This window comes from Panicum hallii, chromosome 9 (assembly GCF_002211085.1).
Source record: "Panicum hallii strain FIL2 chromosome 9, PHallii_v3.1, whole genome shotgun sequence".
Lineage (NCBI taxonomy): Eukaryota > Viridiplantae > Streptophyta > Magnoliopsida > Poales > Poaceae > Panicum > Panicum hallii.
The window spans coordinates 64,793,998-64,817,719 of NC_038050.1; the positions used below are offsets into that span (position 1 = coordinate 64,793,998).

The 23,722-nt window shown below is 51.8% G+C and overlaps 1 protein-coding gene and 1 long non-coding RNA gene across 3 annotated transcripts; one reads left to right on the forward strand and one right to left on the reverse strand.

Moving 5' to 3' along the window:
- Positions 1 to 9,364: 9,364 nt before the first annotated feature.
- LOC112875543 lies at positions 9,365 to 10,178 on the reverse strand. The gene is made up of 3 exons (XR_003225196.1): positions 9,957 to 10,178; positions 9,716 to 9,767; positions 9,365 to 9,620 (listed from the first exon to the last, which is right to left on the reverse strand). It is a non-coding gene; the product is annotated as an uncharacterized LOC112875543 (long non-coding RNA).
- A 913-nt stretch (positions 10,179 to 11,091) lies between these two features.
- On the forward strand, positions 11,092 to 14,319 carry LOC112875540 (omega-3 fatty acid desaturase, chloroplastic-like). 2 transcript variants are annotated; one of them, XM_025939421.1, is made up of 8 exons: positions 11,100 to 11,815; positions 11,930 to 12,019; positions 12,119 to 12,185; positions 12,280 to 12,372; positions 12,481 to 12,666; positions 12,779 to 12,859; positions 13,656 to 13,793; positions 13,881 to 14,319. In XM_025939421.1, exons 1-8 carry the CDS (start codon positions 11,331 to 11,333, stop codon positions 14,046 to 14,048), a joined length of 1,308 nt encoding a protein of 435 aa, XP_025795206.1. In that variant the 5' UTR covers positions 11,100 to 11,330; the 3' UTR covers positions 14,049 to 14,319. The 2 variants fall into 2 exon arrangements, with proteins under 2 accessions (XP_025795207.1, XP_025795206.1); XM_025939422.1 differs by lacking the exon at positions 13,881 to 14,319 and having other exon boundaries at positions 11,092 to 11,815; positions 12,779 to 12,927; positions 13,656 to 13,791.
- Positions 14,320 to 23,722: the final 9,403 nt, after the last annotated feature.

Genomic DNA, 23,722 nt, shown 5'->3' on the forward strand with positions numbered 1-23,722 from the left:
TGGACGGCTGAGTCCGAAGCCCCTAGATGACGTGTGGCAGCTCATGCACCCATTTTCCTCCCTTCTTGCTGTTTTCATCATAAAGTCTATTCTTGAGGGCGTCAATTATCAAGCCGTTCGCCCTTTCGACTTGTCCATTGGCCCTTGGGTGTGCGACCGAGACATATTTAACTTCGATGCAAGCATTCTCGCAGAACTCCCAGAACTGGTTGGCCGTGAAATTTGATCCCAAGTCCGTGATGATGGTGTTGGGGAAGCCGAAACGGTGCAAAATATCCGAGATGAAGTCGACAACCCGATCTGGTGTGAGCTTGGCTATCGGCTTGTACTCAATCCACTTGGTAAACTTATCGATAGCCACCAGAACATGGGTGAAACTGCCTGGCGCCATCGTGAAGGGCCCAATCATGTCGAGGCTCCAACAAGCAAAAGGCCAGGATGGCGGTATGGTGATGAGGCTGTGAGCTGGAACATGAGTCTGTTTGCTGAAGAATTGACAATTTTGGCACCTGCCCACGAGATCCTCCGCGTCGGTCACTGCGGTGGGCCACCAGAAACCGGCTCTGTATGCTTCCCCACCAGTGTTCTTGAAGCCTCATGGTTTCCGCAGACGCCCTCGTGGATCTCCCGCAGTATGTTGTAGCCATCTTCTTTTGTGACACACTTCATGAGAACTCCTAACCGAGCGCCGCGCCGGTAGAGCTTGCCGTCGACCAGGACGAAACCCTTGCTTCTGCGTAGGACGCGTGCCGCCTCCGCGCTTCTGGCGTCAATTCCCGCTGGTAGCTTTTGATTTCGGATGAAGTCAATAAAAGCCTCTCGCCAATCCTCCCCCAGCACCATAACCTCTCGATCGGGTTGTGGGGAACCCGCGTCGATGGTTACCTACGGAGAAGGCTTGATGGATGGCTGCTTGAGCTCCTGGACGAAAACTCCCGGCGGGACCTGAGCACGTGTTGACCCTAATTTGGACAGGATATCCGCACCAACATTGTGCTCCTATAACACATAGTGAACCTCCAAGCCAGAAAATTTGTTTTCCAACTTGCGCACTTTCTGTACAGAATCATCCATCGTCTCCTTGTTGCAGTCCCATTCTTTGTTAACTTGTTGAACGAAAAGAAGAGAATTGCCATACACAAGTAGTCGCTTGATCCCTAGTGATATCGCCAAACGAAGCCCGTGAAGCAAGGCTTCATACTCGGCTTCATTGTTGGATACCGCCCACAGGATCTGAAGGACATATTTCAATTGTTCACCTCGTGGAGAAATAAGCAGAACACCAGCGCCGCCGTCGTCGAGCTTGAGGGACCCCTCAAAGTACATGGTCCAGTGCTCTGGCCTGTCGACTGGAGTTGGGACTTGATTCTCCCTCCATTCAGCCATGAAATCGACTAGAGCTTGTGACTTGATTGCAGTGCGTGGCTTGAAGTCAATTGACAAAGCCCCCAGTTCCACTGCCCACTTGGATATGCACCCCGTGGCATCTTGATTATGAAGAATATCCGCCAACGGGAAATCCGTGATCACAGTGATATTGTACTCGTCGAAGTAATGGCGTAGCTTCCTTGATGTGATTAAGATTGCATATAGAAGCTTTTGAACAGCTGGATACCGTACCTTGGATTCGGAGAGGACCTCGCTGATGAAGTAGACAGGCCTCTGCACTCCAAATGCATGGCCCTCTTCGCCTCGCTCGACTACAATAGCACTGCTGACAACGTGAGTTGTTGCCGCGATGTAGAGTAGTAGATCCTCCCCTGGCAATGGTGCTGTAAGGATCGGAGGTGACTGAAGGTGATGTTTCAGATCCTGCAGGGCCCGCTCGGCCTGCTCCGTCCATTGGAACTTATCTTGGCGTTTCAGGAGCTTGAAGAAGGGTAGTCCTCTCTCCCCGAGTCGTGAGATGAACCTGTTCAGGGATGCCATGCAACCTGTTAGCTTCTGCACATCCTTGATTATGGCCGGAGCCTCCATATCAGTGATGGCCGTGATCTTTACAGGGTTGGCTTCGATGCCCCGGTTGCTAACGATAAACCCGAGCAATTTCCCCGAAGGTTCTCCAAAAACGCACTTAGTAGGATTGAGTTTCCACCGAAATCTGCGCAGACTGCTAAATGTTTCCTCCAAATCTGCAATCAAGTCGCTGGACTCCCTGGTCTTGATGACCACGTCATCCACATAAGCTTCAACATTCTGGTGCAGCTGATCCGCGAAGCACATCTGGATCGCACGTTGATAGGTCGCTCCTGCATTTTTCAACCCGAAGGACATGGTTTTGTAAGCATAAGTCCCGTACGGGGTGATGAATGCAGTCTTGATTTGGTCCTCCTCCTTGAGCGCGATCTGATGATAACCTGAGTAACAATCAAGAAAACAGAGAAGGACACAACCAGCCGTCGAATCAACAACTTGGTCAATGCGCGGCAACCCAAAATGGTCCTTTGGGCAGTGCTTGTTGAGATCGGTGTAGTCGACACACATTCTCCATTCATTGTTCCTTTTCTTTACAAGAACGGGATTTACTACCCACTCTGGATAGATTACTTCTTTAATGAATCTAGCCGCGAGAAGTTTAGCAATCTCCAGTTTGATGGCCTCATGCTTATCGTGGGCAAACCTTCGCAGGTGTTGCCTATTAGGCGTAGCCTTCGGGTGTACATTCAAAGCATGCTCGATCAACTCCCTGGGCACCCCTGGCATATCCGCTGGTTTCCACACAAATATGTCTCGGTTAGCCCGAAGGAAGCTGAGGAGCGCGAGTTCCTATTTGTCACCTAAGCCCGCGCCGATGATAGCGGTCTTAGATGAATCTCCCTCCTGAAGTTGGATCGTCTTGAGGGCCACATCATCAGTCGATTGGATGCTCGACTTGCTGGCCTTCTTGGAGGGAATCTCCAGTCTGGACTGGGAAAGCTGCTGCGCGGCCACGAGTACTTCTCCCGAAGCATCTGGCACGCGAGTAGTCGAAGCATACTGGATCGCCTCCTGATTACAGTCGTATGACTTCTTCAAGTCACCTCGGAGAGTGAGTACTCCACTGAGACCTGGCATCATGAGAAGTAGATAAACGTAATGCGGCACTGCCATGAACTTGGCGAGTGCCGGACGACCCAATATTGCATGGTAAGAAGATTCGAAGTTAGCCACCTCGAATTTGATGAACTCAGTACGATAGTTCTCCCACGTGCCGAAGGTGACTGGGAGGGCCACCGTACCAAGCGGGTGTGCCGCGTTACCTGGGACGATGCCGTAAAAGGGGGATTTGCTGGGAACTAGCATGTCCTTGAAATTCAGGCCCATTTTCTTCAGAGTACTGACGAAGATGAGATTGAGCCCGCTCCCGCCATCGATGAGGACCTTGGTGAGATTGACCTCCGCCACCACAGGATCCAGGACCAAGGGGAACTTACCGGGCTTCAAAAAGCTCGTCCATTGGTCGTCGCGAGAAAATGAGATGGGGATCTCCGACCAACGGAGTGGTCGTGGTACCACCGGCTCGACGGACAAAATCTCCCGGAGAAGCAGCTTCTGGTCCCGCCTGGAATCAAAATCCTCATCTCCCCCGAAGATGACGTTGACGACCTTCGAGGCGTCTTGAAACTTCGGGTTGCGCCTGTGGTCCTCTTGATCATCGTCCTCGGGTTCTTTGTCCGCAGGCTTCTTATTCGTATTTCCACCACCGGAGTTGCTGAACGTCCTCCGAAGATGGTAGCAGTCGATGGCGGCGTGATTGGCACCTGGATGCCATGGGCACTTCTTCTGCAGGAGTTTTTCAAACTTCTCCTGCGTTGTCGACTTCTTGCCTCGCGAGGGACGATCCATAGCCACAATGATATCATCTGGCTTACGTTTCCAGGGTGGACCCGAAAAGTCCCGCTGGCCTTTGTCGTTGCGGCTGTCATTTGGGCGCCTCAGATTACTATCTTGGCGCCGCGGGAACCGCTCCCGCATCTTCTACTCTTGTTCGGACCAATCGTGCATCATATCACAAAGGCCCGCACCAGTCTTCGGCCTGTTCCGCCCGAAATCTCTGTAGATGCCCGGGTCGGTGATGCCGTTGTAGAAACAATCGATGATGTCGTCCTCCAAGATGTTCGCGATGGTGGCGTGGACGTCGAAGAAGCAACGTGTGTAGGATCGCAGAAGCTTGTTACGTTCCTGCTTACATTGAGCAAGATCATGACGAGCACCTGCACGAGCAATCGCTCCCTGGAAGTTGTCGAAGAAGACCTTCTTGAGGCGCTCCCAGGAGTCGATTGAGTTGTTGCTGAGGCTCTCCAGCCACGTGAGCGGTGCAGGGTCCAAAGCCATCGGGAAGTAGACGACTTTGGTAATGTTCAAACCCCCTGTGACCTCGATAGCCGTGGAGTAGCAATGAAGTCACTGCTGAGGAGCCTGCTTGCCGTCGTACTTGATGATGCCGACGGGTTTGAAACCCTCTGGGTACTTGTAGCTGTTGAAACGTGCAGAGAAAGCAGGAAATCGATCGCTACAGTCAGTACCTTCGGTTTCGACTTCTTCGCGAGTCTTGCCCCTGGAAGAGATCACGGTCCGCGTGTTGCGGCCTTCATTAATATGCTGGGGCAAGTCTTCTGGAGGAAGTCGATGATTGGCCTGTCGCGGGTGACCCTTTTGCGGTGGCTGCTGCCTCTCGCCAGGGGCCTGGCTCCCACGGACGTTATCATTGCTGGGCTGGTGTCGAGGGCGACCGCCAGCCGTTCGTCTGTGAGCCTGGCTCCGACTCTCACCAATGCGCTCCTCCATGATGGTGGACGCTGGGTTGTGTTGATCCAGCTGGATCCAGGCCCTCTGTGCGTAAAGGAGTGCTTGACGCATGTCCGGATCATGACTGCGCTCGAGGATAGCCGTCATCCTGGCGATGTTGGCCACCGGAGTCCGGAAACCCCGTTCGCTTACAGCGGCGAACTCAGTGTCAAGCTCGCGATGCATAGATCGCCTACGCTCGTTGACCCTCCTCCACCGGATTGTGCGGGCCCTGTTCCTGGCCCTCCGCGCCTCACGATGGGCGTCGTTCTCGTCGCCGGCATTGGCCGTGATCTCATCTTCGGAGATCGCTTCAAAGTTGACAATAGGAAGATCCCCATCGTCCTCGCCTTCTTCCGCCATTAGCACCTGGCGGGAGGAAAGCTCATGAGAGCTTGCGTCGACTAGTTCAGTCGACCCCTCCGCCGTGATGGCCAATGGCCTGCCCTCTTGAAAGGGCAAGGGCTCGAGGTAAGCCACAAGTCGACCCTCTGCCTCGAGTAGATCGGAGAGCACTATGCCCTTCCAATGCACGATGCACCCCTCCGGCAAGGAGGTGATCACCAGATCACTGGCGCCGGAACAACCCGAAGCCCTCCGACACGCGGTGGCTTCAGACCTTCCATCCTGGAGCAGAAAGTTCAGGTCCTTCTCTAGCTTGGAGAGGGACCCAGAGACGTTGGCCTCCTGACGATCAGTGGCCGGTTTGCATAAACCGAGTTGGGATCGGCTATGCAGATCCTTAGATTGGAACGAGTCCAACCCAAGGGAAGTTGCTGCAACGCTGGAAGAAGTCGAGCTTGGAGTAGTCTCCACCTCGATCGTTGTTGCAGAAGCACGGATCGGCAAGTTGTCGAGCCCATCGACGAACTTGTCGAGGTTGCTGCGGGGATCCGTAGCGGAAGTTTTTGGCCTCATGTCGACGAGAAATCGCAGAAAATTACCCACACCATCAGCGATGCAAACCCACAAACCAAAGACGAATGTCGTACCCTGAGAGGGAACTGACCTGATGAATTTGAACGATGCCATCGAGCTCGCCAGTGGATCTTCGACGCGCTCCCCTACCTGGCGCGCCAGCTGTCGGTGTTTAACCGGCTGCCCACCGAGGGATATACCCAAGGTGGTAAGTTTTGGGTGAGGAGACGCCGAGATCAGGAACTCGAAGGTGCAAGGAACACAAAACTTAGACAGGTTCGGGCCGCAAGATGCGTAACACCCTACGTCCTGTATGGTGATTTGTATTGCCTTTGGTGTAGAATGACCTAATGATCTTCTGTTTTTAGAGGGGTCCCTGTCCTCCCTTATATATCCGAGAGGTCAGGGTTACAAAGATACTAACCAATACCAGCTAAGAAATCGTACCAGAACATATCTCGAGTAGATTCCCCCTGTATCGGTTAGCCTTATCTCTTATTTAAACGGAATAAATAAGAGATAAACAAGATGAATAAGAAATAAGACGGACTTAATCTCTTAGACCTCCTTAAACTACGTTACGTACCCAGCCCGGTGGCCCCGGGTCTGACAGTGGGGATTGTTGGAATTATGGCCTATATTAGGTCCATACATGGCTGGAGTTTGGGTGGCCCAATTCCGTATAGGAAGCCAAGGTGGTGTTGTAGAAGTGGCATGTGGAACTTTAGTCCCACATTGCTTACTTAGGTGGACATAAACCAACATATATGTGGGGCTTTATGAGCCCCTGTATATATGAGACAAAGGGATGAAGGATGCTATGCTGTGAACACACACAAGCCACACACGCACGCGCGCGTGTTACGCGTTATTATCGCGTGACTTGTGACTTGCGACGATGCGCGATCGCGTCGTGTCGTGTAATACCAGCAGTTTAATTTTGCCTTTTATTTTGTTGGTCAATTTCTACCACACCTGGACTGCCACGTCAACCGGGAGTAGTGGGCTCCAGTCGGTTGCTGTAGAGAGATCCCAGGGGCGGTTCCTGAGATTTAGGCAGATCGAATCCGAGAGGCAGCGGACCCCTCTATATATGGGAGACGTCCTGTATACAGAGAGGTCACCGGTGACTCGCATCTGACTCTCTCTCTTTCTCTGCACCGCCATTTTCAGTCCTGCCGTCCCTTCATCTGCCGTACAGCGGATCGGGGGAGAGCGGTGTCTCCGAACCGGCGCCGGCGATCTGAGGACCTGTACGGGTGCCGGCGAATCAGGTTTTTGGGAAGTGCGCTCGCACGTCCGCTCGCGTCCTTCCTCTTCATCGACGGTTTCTTCGCTGCATCCGCGCAGGATCCACTGTAAGTTAAGCCAGTGTTCCGTGCATTTCTTTTATGATGATCTCATGACCAGATCTGATATCTGTTTATGTATAGTTTTACACGAGTTCATCCTGATCTGTGTAGTATTAGGGTTATTCATGTTAATCGCTGGTAAATGTACATTCTCTCATATGTTGCTTTGGTTGTACAAATTAATCTTAAATCCTATTAATTTTCTAACTGTTTCAACCGGACGGTGTGACCTGACGCTGCCGGCGTATAAATTCAGTAATCAGTATGGCTCCGATGGATGGACGACGACGGCTACCCCGGACTCGCCGCGGGATCGGAGCTTTCGGATGCGACTGGCAACCGGCGACTACGAGGAAACTGCCGGTAGAAGAAGGGATGGCGCCGGGGGAGGACACGGCAGCGGCAACGGATGCGCGAGCCTCGGTTTCACACGCCGTTACTACCGTCCCTGACTTTCCGGGACACGGATCATCATGGATTCACGGACCCGTGTCCGCTCTCCGGTCGGAGGGGAATGCTGGCCTCTGGGCCAGTCCGTGCTCTTCTCTCCCTCCTGGGCGCGCGGCCCAGCTGGTTCCAGCTAAAGAATGAGCGGACAGAGACTCGCAGGTTATTCTCTTCTGAACATCAACAAACACCAGCACAAGCAAGCAAAGGCAAACGATAATTCTCACAGCAGAGACGAGTAGGGACGAGTCAGGCTTCGTCTAATCACCAACCGTCATGCGGATGATCTGTTTGCTTTGTGGGTTGGTTAGCTAGCTAGTCATACCCCCACTGCCCCGTAGCACGCTGCTGATCGAATTGACGGAGGGGGACCAGATCACCAAAGCGATAGATTCTTGCCGGACGCCGACCACGAGGACCTCGTGTGCTGCTGCCGGCCACAGACGCGGCTCGCGAGCAAGGTCGTCTCTTCGTTTAGTCCATGTTTATTGCGCTTGATTAGTGGATGTAATGGGGCTCCGGTGCAGGTCCCCGACTGGCCGGGGAAAAGGACAAAGGCGTGACCAACCGAACAAACAAAGCAAGGCCGCACCGGCCACGGCGACGGTGATGCATGCTACCACCACCGCCGCAACTAATCCCCTTCGTCCTCCGTCCACAAAATATCGGAGGGCGGGCGTAGTGGCCGGAAGCAAAGCTAGCGACAGTGTGACCTCACTCTTGCACCTGCCGTTAGCATTTTGGTTAGAACAAATTGAAACTTATATGGGAGCTGCATGCGGCGTTCACTCGTGCTGACCTTATGCTACGCCCATGATGCTACACCCTCTAGTTAACTAAGGTCAGCAGATGAAAAGACCTTTCGCTCAAACCTTACCAGAAGCGACAATTTTCGTAACCTAATTGTCCTGCACTCCTGCTTAGATTCAGCCATTCAGGTTCGTGTTCGGCAGTACTAGTACCTTTTTTTTACCCCCTAGCTCGGTCGTCATGACGTGCTAGCTAGCTGTTTTCTATTGACAAACAAAGAGGAACAGATGAAAGAAAACGGTTTTCGCGGCGCAACCGGTACGTATTCCCTCCAACAACTGCAGTTTTCAGCACCGCGAGAGAAAAACGCGACAGAGGCTGCGGCCAACGACAGCCGTGCTCCAACACTTCAGTAAATTGGACTAGATACAAAGCCCTCCGACGAAAGGAAAAAAAAAAAGAAAAGCTTTGGAATAGCTTGGCACTTAGTAGTAGACACGCAGGCAAAGTTTTCGGGACGCAGCGCCGCGCACATGGATCAAAGTTAAACCTGATAAATTTTTTTTCGCTGCCTGCCCCGTGCAATGCAAGCGGCAGGGAAATCCTGGCGTAAACGGCGAGCGGAGCCGAGCCCCATCCGAAAAAAATCCGGCTCCTCCACCGCGTCCACCAATCAGGTGGCCGCCACGAGCCACATGGGGATAGCACTCTGCAGCCCGGGGCCGGGCGTTTGGGCCAAGGCGGCCAGCGGACGACGTGTCCCAGCGCCGTCCACGCGATCCCATGCAAGCCGCCGCGACCGCGCCGACTACCGAGCGCGACGTCGTCTCCTGCTGTCCACGGATCGCGGGCTCGGCGCTGCGGCCACGGCACGGGCGCGCTCAGGTCGCACGTACCATGAAGTCGCGGTCGGCCACCTCTGCGCAGGAGCGGGCGCGAAATGGTGGCCGTGCACCTTGTCGACGGCGAGCCGTGCCCTTGGTCTTAGGGCTACGCGATTAGCCAGAATTTGAAATATAATCTATCTATCTTTCTTCGGATCCTTAAATTCAAATATTCTTATATACTTTTATTTGCTATTTAAAAAAAAACAAAACCGACCCTACCGGTCGCGGTCGGATTTGTTTCCGATCCTGCTCGGGCCACGGACTAGGATCCGGCCGGGTCCGAGGCCACCACCTCCAGGTCCACATGGCACCAAAAGGCTCCGATGCACCCAAGATTCCCTTCCCATGGGGGCCCGCCCGCGTCAGCCTCGCGGCACCGTGCGCCGACGACCACCAATTTGGGCTGCGAAAATATCTCCACTTGACACCGTCCATCGGTTCATCAACGGCATGCGCCGCCGCCGACGTGGACACGCCTGCTCCACGGTTCCAGCGGGACCTAGTACATGTACCCACGGTCACGTCCTTTTTAATTGAATGAACGACGCCTAAGAATTTTTCCATGACGTGACGAAGACGTAAAAATGAACTCACCCTGCACAATTTCCAATTCCTGATGAGTCATCGAATTGAATGCCATGAGAGTCTGAGAGCATATAACAAACAAACAAAATGAGATAATGCATCAGATGGGTGAGCACTTCCAACCACAATCTCATTGCTATTTTGTTGATACCACACCCTTAAAACCAATAAAATATAGAGTAACTTTCTCATGGGATTGACCTAATTCACATGCAAGAACATGACTCGATCAGTGCGAAAAAAAATATACTTGATCAGAGCAGGCGGTACACAGCAGGTACGGAAGGTAGGGCCAATAGAAAACGGGGACTTTTTTGAGTGGGAAGATGGGTAGTTGATAACACGGCCACTGTGGCCGTGTCCGACGCCTTTTATACTTGCGCACATGGTGTACGTTTGGAGTTGTTTGACTTGCTCTGAATGATGCGCATACAATGAGGCTTCGCGAGCCTCGCACCCTTAAACTAAACGAAAAAAAGACAGGACGAAATGGAGCACTTTTCTTATGAATCAAAAACAGGGTCATACACGACGCAGATTGATGGTTTGAAAATCCGGACGCGATGTGCTCTTCGGTCGCCACAGAGTAAGTCGGGGGATGACCAGTTGACCGTCGACTTTGTCTCCGGGAGGGACGCGTGTATGCCCATTCTCACTCTGAACCTTCGATGTCAGCGAAGAAGTATGACATGGCATGGTATGGTATGGGCTCGCTCCAGGACTAGTAGACACTAGACAGGATCACTGCCGTGGATCAAGAAGAAGAAAGCCCTCTGCTGATTTTACCTCCCATAGTAGCACGAAAACAAGTGGCCCGTTCGTTAGATTTGGCTTTGACTCCACCCCACCGTCGTTAACAACTTCTCCCTTTCGACTCAAAGCCACAGTCCGCAACGAAGTAACGAGGCAAAATCATGCTTACCTTACCTGTCATACTTAAACTCTCTCACCTTAGTTTAGTGGCGGGATGAAATACGCATCGTCGCCGTTGTGCGGTTTCCACAAGAGCGCACGACTTTTACACGACACACAAACCTTTTAGACCGACTACCAGTTATTCCTCCCATCGCGGGGCCATAGCGAGTCAACACGAATTAAAATTTTAAAAAGCAGGCCGGCCCGCCGGCATGGAAGAGCCCCCTGGCTCCGTCCAGACCCGCAACGATTCACACGTGCCTAGTCTGAGCTCGGCTCGTGCTGCTAGTCCCGGGTCCGAGTCCCCCGCACCGCGTCGCGCCCGCCATCGCGACGCGCACACGCCCATGATCCATCCCTCCATGACCATCCGTCGCCCGCCCACTCCTGGTCCGGGTCCGGCTCGCCACCACGCGCACGGCGCGTCGCATGGGGGCCTCCCCCGCGCGCCGGTATAAAGAACCCTGGCTCTGTGGCTCAGCGGAGCCCTGCCAAGCCAAGCCCGTCGGCCACCGCACACCCGGGGAACCCAATCCCATCGCGAACGCAGAAGATCCAGTTCCAGCGGCGGCGGCAGCGGCGACGGTGGTGGACTGGACGGACTACTAGTAGCCATAGCCAATAGCCGCCCATTCCATCCAGCCAGGCCTCTACCCGTATCCTCCTCCTCCCCCCGTCCCGCGGCCCGCTGCCGCTCCCGCCGCCGGCAATGGCCCGGCTCGTGCTCTCCGAGTGCTGCGGCCTCGCGCCGCTCCGCCTGCGCGCCGGCCGGGGCGCCATTGCGGCGCCGGCGCCCCCCGCCGCCCTCTCCGCCGCGGCGCTGCCGCGCGGGCCCGCGGCCGCGGCCATCCATCGCGACTGGGCGCTCCGCGTCTCCGCGCCCACGCGCCTCGCCTCGGCCGTAGACGAGGGGGACAGGAGGAGCGCCGCGCCCGGGGGGGAGGAGGCCGCGGGCGGGGTCTTCGACCCCGGGGCGCCGCCACCGTTCGGGCTGGCGGAGATCCGCGCGGCCATCCCCAAGCACTGCTGGGTCAAGGATCCCTGGCGCTCCATGAGCTACGTGCTCCGCGACGTCGTCGTCGTCCTGGGGCTCGCCGCCGCCGCCGCGCGCCTCGACAGCTGGCTCGTCTGGCCGCTCTACTGGGCCGCGCAGGGCACCATGTTCTGGGCGCTCTTCGTCCTCGGCCACGACTGGTACGGTTCGACCACCACGGCGCCATGCCAGAGATTGGATTAGATTTTATTTTCACGCGAGCTTTAGCTTAAAGCTCAGCTCTTTGACTTCTGCCGCATGCCTGGTGTTTGCAGTGGACACGGGAGCTTCTCAAACAACCCCAAGCTCAACAGCGTGGTCGGCCACATACTCCATTCCTCCATTCTTGTTCCATACCACGGATGGTATGATGGTTACTACCCACACGTTTCTTATGCCTGGCTAATTTTTGTCCCGAATTATCTTGATGCTAAGAAAGACGCTGTCTTTGAATGGAATTGCAGGAGGATTAGCCACAGGACGCACCATCAGAACCATGGCCACGTCGAGAAGGACGAGTCCTGGCACCCGGTAGGTTTCCTGCTGCTTTCTCGTTATGAGTTATGCTGATGGTGCATGCCGTTGAATTGTGCTTGATGGTTTCTCGAATTGTGATAACTTGCAGCTACCGGAGAGGCTGTACAAAAGCCTGGACTTTATGACTAAGAAGTTGCGGTTCACCATGCCGTTCCCCTTGCTCGCATTCCCGTTATACTTGGTGAGGCTAAGAGCGTGTCTGTTGATGTCATGTGAATTCGACGTTTTTGCTTTGTAACGTGGCACTGGTGCTAAATTCCTGCTCTGCGGGTTCATGTGTGGTATGCAGTTCAAAAGGAGTCCAGGGAAGAAAGGATCACACTTCAACCCAAGCAGTGAGTTGTTCCAACCTAATGAAAAGAAGGACATCATAACTTCAACCGCATCCTGGCTAGCTATGGTTGGTCTTCTGGCCGGTCTCACCTTTGTGATGGGGCCTATTCAGATGCTAAAGCTCTATGCTGTCCCATACTTGGTAAGAGCGACACATCTTCAGTTTTAGGCTCACGTTCTGTGAAATGATAATTTGAATGGCTGGGGGGTGTGTGGTGGTGGAGAACTTATGTGGTTGCCGCTGGTTTCTGCAGGTATTTGTTGCTTGGCTGGATATGGTCACATACTTGCACCATCACGGCCACGAAGACAAGCTTCCTTGGTACCGTGGAAAGGTGAATATCAACAATGCAGTCTTCCAATTTGTTAATGTTTCAAGATAATTGTAATCTTCAAAAACTAGGTAATAAGCCATTTTTCGCTTGGTTAGAAGCTTTTAAATGTTTACCTCAGCTAAATCAGGGCGCTTGGTCGTTTATAATACTATCTTGCATATTAGAGATGACGCAGACTCTTGCAAAGAGTACAGGTGCAGTTATGATTAATACAACCAACATGCATTGGTGAATTGCAGAATCACAATAAACTTTATAAATTTGGAAGATGTGTAAGGACACACCCTGCCACAAATGCTAGATGTGCAATAATGACTTCGACACCTTTTGATTTATCTTGATAAAACTGGCAGTTGCCCATAACACCACTTGCCTTCAGTTTCTGTAGCCTATCTGTTATTGCTCGTATATACATGTGTGATAGTCTGATATTCAAGATGTGGTGTGCTAGTGGCCAATGTGATCATGAAACCTTAAGTCAGAGAAACCCTAGTGGTGGACGTTACGATCTGAGGTCTAGCTTTTTCATTTGTCACTTTCTGGAGTAACATCTAATTGGAGCCTGCTGTGTAAGTATAGAACAAAAATATCAGATTCTCCTGTTGTCCTTTTAAGGGGAAATGATGTAACTTCCTATTTTTGTCGCCTACTGGAGAATATTGCTAGCTCGGCCTATTATATGCTTTTCACTTGCTTTCAGGTTATCAAGTGCTCCTCATTTATAGTTAGTCTATCTTGATTTTTCCTTTTGATGATAGATTGATTATTGATACCACATTGTCTTTTGCTCTATTAGGAATGGAGTTACCTGCGTGGAGGACTGACGACGCTCGATCGGGACTATGGATTGATCAACAACATCCATCATGACATTGGAACTCATGTCATCCATCACCTTTTCCCCCAAATCCCGCATTACCATCTCATTGAGGCGGTAAGAGTCTGCCCGCCCTATTGTTGTTGTTTCCTTTTAAGTTTCTTTGGCTAGACCATAAGTCATGTTGCTTTGGATCACCTGCAGACTGAGGCAGCAAAACCAGTGCTTGGCAAGTACTACAAAGAACCAAAGAAGTCAGGTCCTCTACCGTTGCATCTATTTGGGGTGCTGTCGGAAAGCTTAAAGCAAGACCACTATGTTAGCGATACCGGAGACGTAATCTACTACCAAACTGACAAGAAGATGACATAAACCATAGCTAGTAGCGTATTCTTCATTTTTCTCAGGGGGCTGTGCCTGAAGACGTGAGCAGCCTCTTGGGACCTCTGATTGGGTGCCCGAGTCCATTGATATGTCGATTCAAGAATGTAAGTTGGAAAAACATTAATCATGCAAAAGAGGGTAAATGTAATTCTTTCCAATGATGGAAGACGGAGGCCGCCTCCGATGTAACAAAGCATGTGATTCTTTGGACAAGAGGTATATTACAGTAAAGAGCGAAAAAGAAGCTTAGATACCTGAAGGCTTTCTGAGTTTCTGTATGTGTCTAATGTACAAGGACTACTGTCATACTGTGCATCTGATGTTTCAGCTGCCCCGAGCGCGACATGAGCCTGATCATGCCTTCCTCGGCATACTCCAAGCGCTAATACTTGCTGTGAACCAGTAACATTGTATTACGATGGCAAGAGGGAAAAAGTGCAGGCCATCGTTTTCCCGCAATTGGGAACGACAGGCCATCGTTTTCACGTGAGCAGTGAGCTTGAGTAGTGGTGGCAGTTGCTGTTGAGTCCCGGTGGGATCCATCCAATCCAAGTGGGTTTCCTGTCGTTTGTCACCAGTGGCTAGGATCCAATCCCGCACGCGCTCCTCTGGCCCTTGAAAAATCTGCACCCTATCTTGTGGTGTGGCTGCCGTTCGGTTCAGGCTCCAGTTCCGAGTGACGCGCACGACGCCGGCCAGAAGCAGAGCGCTCCCTCCAAAACAAGAAGCGTGGATGTAACCCCGTCGCCGTGGATAAGGAATCGAGGCGTGAGAATACAAAGCAAGATCAAGAATTTCGGTAGAACGAGGACAGATTATCCTCTTCCGTATTGTATTTGTGTTCTGGAAAATAAATTCATGTCTTCCCCCGCTTATAGGATTCGGCTAATAGCCACACCAAACATGTTGGCCTCGGACTCACATTATACGAGTTCAACTCGACACGATACATAAAGTAAATACGAAAACGTAAAGTAGTCGAAGCCGTCTTCAGCGCCAGCCGTGACATCTCCCCCCTTGAGATATGGCTTGTGCCCAAGCCATTGCAGCTGGAAACTGCTGCTTCACGACGTAGTAGTCTTCCCAGGTTGCTGCAGACTCTGGAAATTTGGACCACTTGATGAGCACTTGGGCGACAGCGTACTGCCCTTCTTTACCAGACGATGATCCAAGATTGCCTCCGGTTCAGTGTTGACAGTGCTAAGATCAACCAACTTGGTGATATCAAAATAGACAGGGGAGTAGTTAGGAATAAAAGGCTTCAACTGTGAAACATGGAAAATATTATGGATCCGGGCATCGGATGGAAGCTCTAACTTGTAAGCCACTGAACCAATACGCTCTTGCACTGTTAAATGGCCAAAATACTTGTAAGCCAGTTTTGGGTAGGGTCTGTTCACTGAGTGTTGAGCATACGGCTGGATCTTCAGTAAAACTTGCTCCCCGACTTGAAAAGTGCGATCCACTCTCTTCTTGGCAGCTTGTATCTTCATGCAAATTTGTGCCACGACCAACTGAGTCTTGAGCATGGTAATATGATCAGCATGTTCCTGCAACATCTCGGCAACTGAAGTATCAGTCTTGTTATAATTAGTCAGATCAGGAAGTACCCCCACATTGGGTTCATAGTCGTAGAGAGCCTGAAATGGTGAATAGAGCATTGTGAAAATTAGAGTTATACCACAGTTCAGTCAGGGGTAACCATTTCTTCCGGTGGGTAGGAGTTTGTTGCACTGAACATCTGAGGAAATCTCCAAGCATTGATTTACCCGCTCAGTCTGACCATCAGCCTGAGGATGGTATGCAGTGCTGTGAATGAGTTTGGTGCGCAACAATGTGAATAATTCCTGCCACACAGTGCTGAGAAAAATTCTATCTCTGTCAGACACCATAGTTTTTGGCATTCTATGAAGTTTGATCACTGAATCTAGTACAATTTGAGCAACTTGACTAGCAGTAAATGGATGCTTGAGTGGAATAAAATGAGCAAATTTTGTGAATCTATCCACCACAACTAGGATCACATTACTGCCACCAGAATTAGGAAGCCCTTCAATGAAATCAAGAGAAATATCTTGCCAAGCATCTGCTGGAATTGGGAGAGGTTGCAACAGACCAGCTGGACGGTGAAGCTCATGTTTGACCTACTGACAGATAGTGCAGTGTTTGACAAATGCTTCCACATCTTGTTTCAACCCTTTCCAATGGAACAACCTCTTGAGTTTATAGTAAGTGGCATTAATACCAGAATGACCTCCAATGGGACTGGAGTGCAAAGCAGCTGTCAATTTTGTTCTAAGAGCAGAATTATCTCCAATCCAAATATGGTGTTTATAGTAAATCAGACCATTGTCTGAAGAGTACCCTTGTTCATTGGGTGACTGAACAGCCAGGGATTGCAATAATGTTTGAGCAGCGGCGTCAGTGTGATAGGAATTTAGTACCCTCTTGCAGCCAAAGGGGAGTAGCTTGAGAAACTGCTTGCACTGCCATGAGATGGCCCACCCTGGAGAGTGCATCTGCACCAAGGTTTTCTTTGCCCTTTCTATATACAATCTTAAACTTCAAGCCTATTAATCAAGTCACGGCTTTTCTCTGAAGATCAGACTGAAGATTCTGTTCTGAAAGGTGGGAAAGACTTTTATGGTAAGTCCTAATTGTGAATTCCTGTCTTTGCAAGTATGACCTCCACTTCTCAATTGCCATAATAAGAGCCAAAAATTCTTTTTCATAGATGGACAGATGTTGGTGTGATGGACCTAAAGCCTTGCTCAAGAAAGCTACTGGTCTTGAGTGTTGCATCAACACAGCTCCCACTCCAGTTGCACAAGCATCAGTCTCCATAATAAAAAGGTTGAGTAAAATCAAGCAGCAATAGGACTGGAGTTGTGGTCATTGCCTGCTTCAAAGTAGCGAAAGCTTGTTCTGCTTCAGGGGACCAATGGAATTGTTTCTTTTTGAGCAGTTGAGTAAGAGGCCTAGCCAGAATGCCATAGTTCTGTACAAACCTCCTATAATAGCCTGTGAGGCCTAAGAAACCTCTGAGCCCAGTGACCGTAGAAGGAGTTGGCCATTTAAGCATTGCTTCAGTTTTAGCAGGGTCAGTAGACACCCCTTCCTAAGAAATAATATGGCCAAGATACTCAATCTAAGGCTGAGAAAAAGTGCATTTGGTGAGCTTGAGAAAAAACTGGTGGTGTCAGATCCGGACCCACGGGACTGTGCACATAACATACTTTTTCTAGAATAAGGGATGGGCATGGCCCACGGCCTACATCTGTTGTAACTACTCGTAGTGTAGTAGGACTACTCATACAGTAGTAAAACTAGCTGGACACAGTAGGAAACTATCCGAAAAGTACTCGGGTAGAACTTCTAAGCTTGTACCCGACTAGGACTTCCATGTAACTTGTCTCCCTAGATTATATAAATACAAACCATACACGATGTAGGGTATTACACTCTCGGTGGCCCGAACCTGTCTAAACCTTGTATTTCTTGCACCTTCGAGTTCCTGATCTCGGCAATACTCTACCTACAAATTCACCACCTCGGGGGTATCCCTCAGTGGGTATGGCAGTAAAACACCAACAGCTGGCGCCCCCAGGTAGGGTCGTTCATCGTGCATCCACCAGAGAACTTGATGGCATCTCTCAGCTTCACCAGCACCGTGCTCGACGAGGGCAGAACTTTCATCTTTGGCTCCTGGATCTGTGTCGCCAACGGTTTGGGTGGCTTCAACGGCTGCCTAGTCGACTCCAGGAAGCCGGAGGCCTCTACACCAACTCGAAGCAGCGACCCCGACGAGTCGCTGCTCCCCGATCTAGTCCGGCGGATCAAAAAGATGTCCGTTTTCAATGCAACTTCAACTTGTGCTGCACCAGGACTACTCGGATCGGATTCAAACTGATCTGAAGAGGCTACGCTATCCAAGTCCCTCTTCGACTTGGAGGAGGACTTGGATCATCTTCTCAAGATTCGAAACGAGGGAGCCACCGCTTGTCGGAGGGCTCCCGTTTTCGACAACCATCCAGAATAAAACGACGTCAACTACAAGTTGGAGCCAAGGAGGAGTCGAGGGCGAGGGAGCCACCACTCGTCGGGAGGCTCCAGTTCTCGACAAGCACTCGCAACCCGTTGATTACTCCGAGTCATTTTCGGGTAATCATCCGGGTTTAACCATAACATCTATGCCGCAAGGCTGTTTCGTGTACTGGAAGGGTCTAAAGCCCTCCGAGTTACTCGAATACGACTCCTGCCTTGTGGCAGAATCCACCCTTCAGCGTATCGACCCCAGGGAGCCGGAAGTTTTCGACTACTCCGCTCAACTTCACCTCGTGTCATGACATCGACGCGCTGCAGCGACGACTTCGACTACTCGACTCGCGCCGCAGTTATGACTGTTTCGACGAACCGGCAGCACCAACGACAACTTCAACTACCCATCCCAACTAGAAAAACTAGCCGGGAACGAGTCTTAAACCACCCGGCGACAAGCTCCGCACGGTCAACAACTAGTCGTAATCAGCTCCGACTAGTTGGATTCATCGACAATTCGCCCACGGATCAAAGCTACGCTTCGCCGCCTACTTTTTGTGCAACGCACACTGTCGGTACATACGGACAGGGGTACCTCCTGCTAGGGTGTCCAGCTCTGGCGTGTGCACCAAGCGCATCGTGGTGGACGCACGATCCGCCTCTACCATCTCCAAACCCTTAGAGCGCCGCTGCCGCCTCACAGGTAAGGGCGTGATGATGTCCGGCTCCTGCGTGTGCGCCAAGCGCATCGTGGTGGACACGCGTCACCACATGCTCGGCCGCCTTTCCTCGATCATCGCCAAGGAGCTGCTCAACGACCAGAAGGTCGTGGTAGTCCACTGCAAGGAGATCTGCCTCTCCGCGGGCCTCGTCTGTCAGTAAGTCGTCTGACAGAGTGCCCAACCTGATGGGCGCAAGGTTATCCGTGACCACGCCCTTGCCCTTTGGGTGACGAGGTGTACGGCCCGGGCCTGATAGCTGGGATCATGGTCCCCGGACTTTCCCCGTGCTCTTATAGGTCCGGCGCCTCCACGTACCCACAAGGACAGAGTGCTCGGGAATGGCCACCATGGGCCCGGACCCCCAAGGGGGGTCCGACGCCGCCACGCGTGGGAGCCAGACCCCTGTGGGCCTGTCCATCTGGACCGGCCTCGGGGGCCCGGACCTCCTTTTCCCCCGGGAAGGGGTTCGGTGCCGCCACGTGCTGCCTCAAGCTGCCAAGGAGGCGACTGCGGGGCCAACCCTGCCACGTGCCCGTGGCAGAAGGCCCTCCGTGGGACGCCAGCCCAACTACCGCATTAAATACGGGTAGGTGGACTGCGCGCACCTAGGACAGGGCATGGCCTATCCACTGCCACACTGGGCAGGTATACTGACACCACGGTAAGCCCGCCTGTTTCCAAGGCGGCGCGTCGCATCACCACGCACTGTGCGCGGGCAGGCGGCGTACAGTCAACTCACAGCGCCGCGCGCGCGTGAACAAGAGGTGATTATGGTCCGCTGCAGGATAGCTGAGGCATGCGCTGCCACAGTGTGCGCGGAGGCGACGGCGCGGCGGGTCAGCGCAGCCCCTTCACCTGTTAGAGGGTACTAGCCCAACAGTGACAACACGTCTTTCACTGTGCGTAACACTGACAGGAGGCACTGTGCTGGTAAGGTGGCATATGACCATATCCTGGCTGTAGATACGCATATTAACTTCTCGATCGAGAGGACTACAGGAAAGAGCTGGAGAGGAAGATCTCCATATCTCTCGTATTACAGTCTCCAGTCGCTGGGCCCACCTGTCGGGGTCCCGCTCAGTGTATGCACTCCCCTTAGTCTATAAAAGGGAGAGAGCGCCCGTTAGAACACAAGGACTCTTCTAGACTCCCAAGGACACACACAAGCTTTCCCAAGCAATACAACTCAAAAGTGGATGTAGGGTATTACGCTCCAGCGGTCCGAACCACTCTAAATCCCTATGCCTTTTCCGTGTTCATCCACCCTTTGACCAAGCCTTCCTAGGTATCCCCCAAGATCTTCCTAAACTAGGATTAGGTGGGTGCATTCCGTCACCCGGCTGGAGATTTTCTTTGACATTTGGCGCGCCAGGTAGGGGGCACTTAGGTTTGGTTTGAGCTTGGTCAAAGTTCAAGACCCTGATGGCACAGGAAAATGGGCATCACGATCTCCTGTTGGGTGAGGAAGTGGCGTCATCTATGCCACATGCGTCGCGCCATCCCACATCCAAGGCGGCGGCGCGTGCTGCACCACAGCGTGCTGCGGAGCATGCCTCCGTAGCCCTATCGCAGCCCGTACCAAACGGGCCGCTAGCGGCGGCCAGGGAGGTGCTCCGCAACCCGCCAGGCGCAGTGGCCTCACCCGACGCGCAGAGGCAATGGCGTGACAACGTCGACTGCCTCCTCAACCTGGCACAGGCCTCCCCAGGCTCAGCGGGGGGATCTGGGTCCAGGCAGCGCCGTCGTCAGGGCAGCGCATCCGGCTCTGTGCACTCTCCATCGGTGAGGAGTGCACGGACCGAGGACATGCGGGCAGAGCTCAACCGCAGACGTGCGGGAGAGGATGCCCGCATCTCCATTGAGCGGGCGCGCAACCGCCGGCACAACATCGAGGGTTGCAACCTCGGGGCCGAACTTGATGCGGTTGTACCAAAGCTGCAAGGACTTGCCTAGGCACCAGTGGCCGGGGTGGGCTGTGCAGCGCTCGCAGACCACCTTCGTGTGGTGGCCTGGCCGTCCAAGTTTCGGCCACACCTGCCGGAAAAGTACGACGGGTCCACCAACCCGTCAGAATTCCTGCAGGTCTACATTACCGCCATCACGGCGGCTGGGGGTAACAACGCTGTCATGGCAAGTTACTTTCATGTAGCCTTGACCGGGCTAGCCCGGACTTGGCTCATGAACCTCACCCGGGATCCATCCAGTCCTGGGGAGAGCTCTGCGCGTAGTTCACAGCAAACTTCGCCAGCACGTACCAGCAGCATGGTGTGGAGGCCCACCTCCACGCCGTGAGGCAACAACCTGGGGAAACCCTCCGGCCTTTCATCTCCCGCTTCACCAAGGTACATGGGACCATTCCACGTATCTCCGATGTATCTATCATCACGGCTTTCCGTCAGGGGGTCCGTGACGAGAAGATGCTGGAGAAGCTGGCGACACATCAGGTGGAAACTGTGACAACTGGGTAAATAGATATATAGATACTAGACTTAGTGAAAAGAGTATGTGCTTGCTATGGTATTTATGTATAGTACAAATAATTAAGAGTATATTTGTAATTTCTATAGAATATAGGTCCTTGAGTGTTGTTTAAGTGGAATGGAAGATAGCTTTAAAACCTAGGATAAATATAACACTAGGCATTAAGTCTATATCATCATAAGAAAGAAAGTGTAATAGATATGCTAAATCACATGAAAAATGGGTTTTTGCGTGGAAAACAAGGACCTAAATGTAATTAATGCAAAAATATGGGTTCTTTTATGCAAGCTAAGTAGAGTATAAAAATGACTTCTAAAGTTTACTTAGGACTAAACTGCAAGAATGCCAGTCATCATGACAATCATGAAAACTTATAAATAGGTCCAAATTTTGACCAAACCCCTTTTGGTAAGGACCAAGGTAATTCAAATTTTACCTTTGCTAAAAATTCAACATGTAATGCTGCAAGTTTTGAGTTTTTAAGCTTGAGCCCTAAAACAATGTTGTAGGGCTTGAAAAGTTCTACAACTTTCGTTTTGGGCACCTTCTCATTAGATCTCTATATCAGTGGGAAAAGTTAGTTTACCGTAGAGTCCCTGTAATTCTTCAGTTTTACAAACAGGTCCCTGAGAAAATCCGCTTTCTCTTCCTTCTCTGGCGCTCCTCTGTTTCTCTGCTCTGCAGCCCGCCGCTGTTCCGGTTGTCCTCGCCACCTCCTGCTGCAAAATTCCACGCGCCGCCCCTGCCTTCCTCTCACCTCTCGCGCACCTCTCTCTACACCGCCGCTTTTCTCCAACCTCCGCCGCACTCACCCTGCCAGCACCCCAACCAAACCACCCCTGTGCCCGCACCACATCGCCACGCTAATCTTGAACTACCCGTCCTCCACGCTGAACGCCGCATCGGCGCGCTCCCTCTCGACGTTCCTCCTCGCCGCCGCGCCCGCGCTTCTGATTCCGGCCCCCGTGGCCAACGCCCTGCTCCGCCTGCCCCCAGGCGCGCGCGAGCTCTCCCCGTGCACCGCCCCCTCGTGCAAGACCGCCATCCCAGCCGCGTCAGAAGCTCTGCGTGGCCCTCCTCGGTCTCGACATCGCGCGGGACAACGCCATCCGCGCACGACTCTGGTCCCTCGCCCGCTTCCGCCAGCCGTAGGGGCTGTGCCGCGCCTTGACACCAGCACGACAGCACCCCTCGGCGCCTCCTCAACTTCGCCCCCGGCCGGCAGCCACCAGATGCTTCCTTTCCGGCCGGTCAGAGCAACCCGCGCCCCTGAGCTCCGCCCCCCCAACGCTGAAGACCTCCTTCTGGCCCTCCTCCTCGCCTGTTGACCCCCAAAAAGGGCTCCCAGTGAGCTGCTCGACCCCACCCCCCCCCCCCCCCCGCCCCCGCCGCCGGCATGGCTTTCTTCCACCGGAACCGAGCCGCCCCCAAGCGCCTCCTCTGCTCCAAATGCAGGTGAAGGACCTCGTGCAACAATTGGAACAAGTTCAGGGGGTTTTCTGCAAAGTTCTAGACTCATAAGAACAGTGCTGTTTGGGGATCTCTGTGTAAATGTTAGTGTTATTTCATGTGAGTAGTGCTGCTGGCTTGTAAATTCAATAGAAAATTGTAGAAAATTCCAAAATTTGTCAAACCAATTTTGCTGGAAACTAGATTTTAAATCCTACAACTTTTGTTAAATGAGTTTGGTTTGAATCTGAGTATTTTCGAATCTATTTTAAATCTAAGATAAGGGAGTATAATGTCCATAGCTCCTACATGTTAACTTTGTTGATCATGATTTTTGGTATACAATTTCTAGAGATTAACTATAAATTGATGTGGAATTTTCAAACCTAATTTTGTTTTGTAATTTAAATTCTTTTAAATTGATCAACTCAATTTGTTTTATAGTAGAATTAGCTAAGTATACCCATTAAAGCTTAACTAACTAGATCTCTTGGTCATAATCTTTTAAAGTATGCAATTGATCTATGTTTAAATTTTCAAAACTTTATAACTTTAATTATCCAAGGTTTACATTCAAATTTGAATTTAATTTAAACTTGAAATATTTTAATTCTTGTTGTCAATTAAATCAATGCTATAGTCATGAGTTGAATGTAAATGATTCAAAACTTAAATCCCTTTTTGTACCAAAAGTTCTTGAGTGTTAGCCTTTTGGATTGCAGCTTATCGTGAAATAAAGTAAAAAGACTATGCATTTCTTAATTTTATATCCTTGCATATCATGTAGACCCGACTACTCTCGCCGACGATGATTACGAGCTGATCGCGGACCAAGCCGTGGAAATTCCTGTAGACCCCAAAGACGCCGTCAAAAGTCTAACTGAAGTACCGAACCAAAATTCGAAAAATACTAACTGCCTCAACCCCGTGCAAGAAGGCAAGCCCCGGACATAACCCCTACTTTATTTACAC

Bases quoted from the DNA above. Each gene is read 5' to 3' on its own strand.
- LOC112875540 (XM_025939421.1), top strand. From the start codon at position 11,331: ATGGCCCGGCTCGTGCTCTCCGAGTGCTGCGGCCTCGCGCCGCTCCGC. The intron at 11,816-11,929 runs GTACGGTTCGAC...TGGTGTTTGCAG, and splicing joins TTCGTCCTCGGCCACGACTG to TGGACACGGGAGCTTCTCAA. The intron at 13,794-13,880 runs GTAAGAGTCTGC...GATCACCTGCAG, and splicing joins ATTACCATCTCATTGAGGCG to ACTGAGGCAGCAAAACCAGT.